The 6,944-nt window shown below is 36.3% G+C and overlaps 1 protein-coding gene across 1 annotated transcript in view; it reads right to left on the bottom strand.

Annotated features, from left to right (window-relative positions):
* Nucleotides 1–453: 453 nt before the first annotated feature.
* The window catches only part of IFT57 (intraflagellar transport 57), a 67,001-nt gene continuing 60,510 nt past the window's right edge, over nt 454–6,944 (bottom strand). Inside the window, exons 8-11 of the mRNA XM_006759564.2 lie at nt 5,359–5,490; nt 3,734–3,796; nt 1,978–2,044; nt 454–893 (exon numbers count right to left, since the gene is read on the bottom strand). Coding sequence (XP_006759627.1) covers nt 715–893; nt 1,978–2,044; nt 3,734–3,796; nt 5,359–5,490 — 441 coding nt within the window. The 3' untranslated portion in view covers nt 454–714. The remainder of the gene's footprint in view (nt 894–1,977; nt 2,045–3,733; nt 3,797–5,358; nt 5,491–6,944) is intronic.

Below are 6,944 nucleotides of genomic sequence, written 5' to 3' on the forward strand. Positions count from 1 at the left end.
GACTTGCTGTCTCTCCTTCAACTACAAAATTATTCCAACAACACAGAACAAAGCGAGATGTACATACCTTCTTGTCACTATCAGAAAGAGTCAACATGACTGAAATGTTTACTGATTAGGTGGCCTTCAATCATAGAAAATATAAATCCTTTAGTCACAAAACACCCATGATAAGTAATAAATTCAAATGTTAACAAGGACATTGAAGTTTTTCTCATGCTTTTTTTCTTACGTAATTTCAAGTAACTACAAAGCCGATGCAATGGTGGTCTGGGTGTTGGAAAGAGTCCTCAGCCATTGCTAGCTGCCTCTAGGTGCACACGCACTGTGATCGCTGCAGAGGTGGTCAGGCTGTGTCGAAGGTCCATGTGGTGAGAGCAGCAAGAGAGCTACAGAAACATGGGTCACATATACCAGCTTACACAGGAACAACAAGAAAAATGAACCACCAAGTGGGGACTTGAACTTGTTTAATGATGAATGAAAGCTGCTTTGAAAGTGATAATTTTTCATTACTTTATTAAATGCCATATTCATTTTAAAGGCTTTAACTGTCCATAATCACCATGATACAATATGTGTGTGTATATAAAAATACTCATTGAACATGCTTTAAGAGTTATAATTGTGTTTTGAAACATGCAACATGTAATATGATTTGATATAAAAAACCAACTAATCAGAGGCACACACAAAAAACCACACTGATATGTTTTAATAAGAACCCATTGCAGATTCTGGGATGATTGTTGCATGCATGTCCCTAGTCATGTTCGATTTCTCCTTCAGCTGTGATTGGAGTAATGTGTGTTCCACAACACCGATTCTAATGTCCATCTGAACAGTTTCCTGCTTCAGCTTTGTTAAGCTCTGTTTAATCTTTACCAAAGGAGCTGCAGAATGAAAATAACATGGAATAAAAATATTTATTTGGAGTAACATCATATTACAGAGTCGTAACACTTCCCCTACTTTGTCGTAAGCCAAAAATAGGGTTAAAAACAGCCAACAACTTACAGACATTCACACCATTTTGCTGTGGCATTTTAACCACCTGAGATTTATAAAATGGGAAATGATACAGGATTTGAAGTACTGAGGCTGAACTTCCTGTCTTTTCTATAGAAAGAGTTGCTAAACAGGTGGTTTAGGGATGTCTTCAATTTTTTTATGGATTGGTACATATGTCTGAAGGGAAAGGGATACAGTGGAAGAAAAAGAAAAGAAAGAATTATCTTTGAGATATAATGGGTTCATTCAACCATACTGAAAAACCCCTATATATCCCCTTTTAAAGATGGCTCAGTATATCCTATGTAATAAAGAGCTAATATGCTAATTAGACCAAACAGCAAAACGATTGTCCGGGACAACCTTCTGGACGAAGCTGGGGCTGAGAGGACCAAGGCAGCTGCAGCTGTGAGGACTGAGCCCCTTGCATGAATTTCGTGCATTGGGCATCTAGTACCATTAGAAAATCTTTCCAGAGCATAGAAGGGCCTTAGGCAATCACTACTGGGCCAGGTCAAAATAACTAGCTCATGATGGAGGATGATTACTGAAGGATTATTAATTTTTCTCTATTTGACCTCTGCCCAGTCAGGTCTACTGGGGAAGAGGAAAAAAAAACAGAGGCCATCAGATCACTGCCTGTGTGTCGTTGGGGCATACACTTAGTGCTCTTTTGTACATGAAATGGGATAATGAAGCTCATTTGATGAAAACAAACCAGAATATTTTTTTAAATTGACACAACAAAGTGCATAAATATTTCCTACTTCATTTGAATAGAAAAAAACCCTACATACAGTTAAAATGGCTCTTCTCAGATGATTTATAAGGAAAACAGTATACTATCAGACAACATTTTGGCACCATGTCTCTCTCCCTAACACATTCATTTTAAAAAGCAGACTCCCTACTTATTACGACCGTTTTCTCTTGCTCATTTTCTTCTTAAAATGAGTGTGTACTTACCACCATCAGTCATACTGCTACCTTTTTCTTCCATTTCTTGCTTTACCTTTTCTAGTTCTTCAGTAACCTTTCATTGAAAAAAAAAATTTTCATGAGCAATGAATTTTAATAAACTTTCAAAAATTTTAAATGCTGCATTAAAAAACTTAGACATAATATACACATAAAGACTACAGAGATATTAGGAGTATTCTGGACATAATTTGAATAAGAAAGAGTATGCAGCAATACAAAGCTTTTTATCTTCTGAGAGTGCTCAAAATGTTAAGTTCACGAAATTACTTCCTCATTAACTTTCTCAGGTGGTAACATGACAGAATAATAAAAACTAACCTTTTGTCACAAACCTTATAGTTATCTCATAGCATCTACTCTGCCAGTCTCTAATAATCAGTTATTAATTAAAATAGTATAAAAATTCTAAAAAGATTTTGAATTTCTAAAGGTCTACAAGATATCTTTCTTAACATTACAGTTTTATAAGAGAATATGCCACCTTTATCTCTATAGCACACTAAAAATAATGTGTATACCATATGGCTATGTATAAAAATATTCTATCTGCTCTATCCAAACCATGAACTCCAAGAGGCATACTCTGCTATCATATTGGTTCTTATCTGTACTCCACATAATACTCAAAATTATACAACTATTATTAAAAAAAGTCCAAAATAGCATCAATATAGGTAGGAAATACCATCTTGAAAAAAATGAAAATTTTTTATATAATCTAGAACTAAGCATAATTATTGTGACTTAGTGGGCTTTATTTTTTATCATACTAGTGAGTAAAAACTTCCTTGGGAAGAAGGTATTCATCCAAGTAAAGCAAATTAATTTTTTCCAGCACCTGAAATGTTACAACTGAGGATAACTATCCACTCTGAAAGAATTGAATGACTCCCTGGACTCCCTTCAAGTGTTAATTTACTCAACCTCAGTGAGCACTTCATTTCTATATAATATTTAATTTGCCTAGAAGCTCCACAGGATTAAAGTATAAATATTTTCAAAGTTATATTTTTTATATTTTAAAATAACCATTTACTCCTCAAATAATGTCTATAAAAGAAGCTAAACTGTATTATATAGAAAAGTTTGTGACAATTATACTGGATTGTAATAAAAGATAATCCTGGATTTTAGTCCCACATTGGCTACTGACCTTATTAAAGGTATTTTTTTTCTCTCTCAGCTCTTCAGTGAAAAAATGGGAATAGATATTAGGTTTTACTTCTCTTTCAAGATGATGAAAATAAATACACTATATATATATTTTTTTCCAGGAGTTCTCAGAAGGCAAGGGTTCCACACCACTCCCATTTGTAGAGAGAGAAATACTCAGTATCATATACACATTATCAATAATCACTAAAATCAAATCTTGGATCTCAAAGACTAATATTAACAGCTGTTATAGATATTTAAGCCAATGCTCTACCTACTCTTCTATATATCAATTATAATCATTATGTTTAAGACAGTTAAGGAAGGTTATAAATTTGCTAATATTATCAGCAGGTTTTACATTCAATTTAATAGAACTTCAGGCAGTTTATGGAAACAAGTAGAATATACATACATAATTGATTCATTGATTTAAAAAACTAGAAATTTTCTCCTAAAGAAAAAATTCAAAGCCACAGAAACAATTATTGAAACAATGCAAGGTGTAGCAGTGTTAAAGCATCAGGGCTCTGAACAGCTGGCTCAGGTGATAGATGAGGAGTCTGCAAGAGCACACAGCATGTACCTCAGACAGCAGTCTGGTCCTCTCAGTCACTCCGCCATTTCCTTGCTGGTATCGCTCCCTTGCCTGAGAGAGAAAACACTTTGTTTAATGACAAATTCACCACAGAAACAGAGTACTTAAATATGACCTCTGTGTGTGTGCTATTTCTGCATATCATTTTGTGACAACCCCTCCCCTCATGTGTGAACACATTTGTGGAAGTGACATTTAACTGTAGTTATTTTATGTCCTTAATAGGCACCATGTATTTAAATAAAGCACTATAAAATGATGAACTACTTTAACCTTCACATACTGTCTGTGTAACTGGCATGGGCATGGTTCACAATAAAAACTGTCCTCGGCCATTATTTTACAGTTTAGGAGAGAGGCCCTTGGTCGATCTAATTTGTGTCCTATGCAGAGAAAACCAGTTTTAAAAAAATCAATCATAATAGAGCATCAGGATCAGCAATTAATAAGGATTAACAAGCAGTATGACAGTATGCAATATATTTTGGGGAGCTAATTTAACAATCAATTATTTAATAGCAAAGTTTGAGAGATACATGGTGGCTTTAGTCAGATTTTTACAGCATTTTAAAAGTAAAAATATCCATGAATAGATGTGTATGTGAAGAAATAATTAAACAAATAACAATAAAAAGGTAAAGATTACTTTCTGCTTGGTCTTTGAGAAATTCTGAAAGTACAGAAGTATGTTAAGTTTATTTACATATTTTTCTCCCTTAACCTTGTCTGCTGAAAGAAAAAAAAATGCCTTCAACCGACATTTGCAAGTCAGTTCTTACTATTCTTCTTCAACATCAGGAAGGAGGGGGCATAAATCTCAAAGGAAAGCCTTTAGATCCCCACTTCTGGGACAATAGCTCCTGTTTTCAAAGGCTGAAGGCTTCATTTTTTGGTTGAAATTCTAAAACTTTGAAAGGATTAAAAAATTTGCTCATTTCATTAATTAAACTGCTTGTCTTTGAACGTGTCTCACTTTCATATTGCTTATTACATGGTTGTAAGTCATTATGGCAAGAATGTCTTTTCCCTCTGACATATGTAAATGCATAGTATTCTTTATCCTCCCACTCATATGGTAAATTAACAACAGATAGAAAAACTAGGTGTCCTGACCCTCTGTTCCTGTTCTAAGTCATATTCACCAAAATATATGCCTTCATTTATTTAAATCAAATGAAGAAATTCATTTAAAGACTTCTAGGAGATCATTTCTATCACATGTAATATGGAAATGACAAGTTTTATCATTTGGCTTCCTAAAGTGGGCAGAGAATCAGTATACAGTAAGTCCTCACTTAATGTTGTCCATCGATAGGTTCTTGGAAACTATGGTCTTAACCAATTTTACCCTAAGCTAATTGATAGAAACAAGAGTTAAGTTCTACGGCATAGTTCCGTACACCAATTAGCCTATTGTGAAAATTGGTTTTGTTTACACATCGTTTTGCTTAAAATTGCAGTTTCCAAGAAGCTGTCAACAATGTTAAGTATGGACATACTGCATTGATGTTTATGAAATACACTTCACAATTTTCCAACGAAAAGTGCTGTGTCAAGCTTAAGGATTAGGGTCATTAGTTGGAATAAATCCCTGGATATCATTCTTAAGTTACCTCACTCAGCTGAGCTTGAGCTGCACGATATTCTTGAACCAAGTGCTCAAGCTGACTATTGAGGTACTTTTCTCGGCTGCCGATCTTCTCCAGAGTCCTTCCAATTTCATTATGGAGTTTGTCCAAAAATCCCTAGAAATTCCATGTGACTTTAGTAGATAAAAAAATTCATATATTTTTCAAAAAAAGTTTAAAATGGATTAAATCTTCCTCAATCCATCCCACAAATCCTCAACAACTACAGAAGACAGTTTGAAATTTTTAATAGCAAAAGAAGTCTGTAATAAGAAATATAGTCAACTTTCAGAATATTAAAATAAAATGGCACCTGGCAGTGTTAGTCAATTCATTCATTTCTATGCATATCTAGAATAGATATGAGTGAAATTTGCTTTGTGTGAAGTTCACAATCCAAGTAGGTTAGGGAATAACATGACTTTCTTCTAGCACAATTCAAACAAGGCTGGAATAGTCCAGTTGGAAGTAGATCATTAAACATAGCTCTAGTCTGAGACCCACAAATTCTCATTCAAATTTTGCTTCTTTGTGGTATACACTAAAAGTCCTATTTCTGGCAGGGCAGTAAGCCTGGGGAAGCTGTGGATTCTAAGCCTCATTGGCCTGGCACTCTGTTATTCCTTGGGATTCAGAGAAGAAAGAATGATAAAATGTTTCTCTATATACTAGAGGCCCAGTGAATGAAATTCATGCACTCGGTGGGGGTCCCTCAGCCTGGCCTGTGCCCTCTCAGAGTCCAGGAGCCCTTGGGGGATGTACTTCTTTAGCGCTGCCGCAGAGGTGGAAGAGGCTCCCGCCACAGCGGCTGCGCTCACCAGTCATGAGCCGGGCTTCTGGTTGAACGATGCTCCCCCTGTGGGAGCACACTGACCACCAGGGGGCAGTTCCTGCATTGAGCATCTGCCCCCTTGTGGTCAGTGTGTGTCATAGCAACCAGTCATTCCGCCATTTGGTCGATTTGCATATTAGGGTTTTATTATATAGGATAAGGCCAATAAAACAAAATACTAAAAATAATTTTTTTTATTTTTACATTATGTAATAGAGCTCTTCCTCCTCCAAACTCTGGCATCCACTGATCTTATTACTGTCTCTATAATTTTGCTTTCTTTTACAAAAGGGCTCAGGCCAGGCCGAGGGACCGCACCTACCCACGATCGGGGCTGGGGAGGGACGTGGGAGATTGGCCAGCCAGGGAGGGACCATGGGAGGGCTCCAGGGCACATCCGGCCGATCTCAATCCCAATTGGCTGGACCTCAGCAGCAAGCTAACCTATCAGTCAGAGTATCTGTCCGCTGGTAGTCAATACATGTCATAGCAACTGGCTTATTGGTCAACTGTCTGTCCCTTGGTGGTCAGTGCACATCATAGCGAGCGGTTGAGTGGCCTTAGCATATCATTGGCATATTATGCTTTGATTGGTTGATTGGCCAACCGATGACTGGACACTTAGCATATTAGGCATTTATTATATAGGATATATTTTTGTTGATCTCAGAGAGGAAGGGAGAGAGAGATAGAAACATCAATTATGAGAGGGAATCATTAATCAGTTGCCTCCTGCACA

Source organism: Myotis davidii, unplaced genomic scaffold, assembly GCF_000327345.1.
Source record: "Myotis davidii unplaced genomic scaffold, ASM32734v1 scaffold16, whole genome shotgun sequence".
Lineage (NCBI taxonomy): Eukaryota > Metazoa > Chordata > Mammalia > Chiroptera > Vespertilionidae > Myotis > Myotis davidii.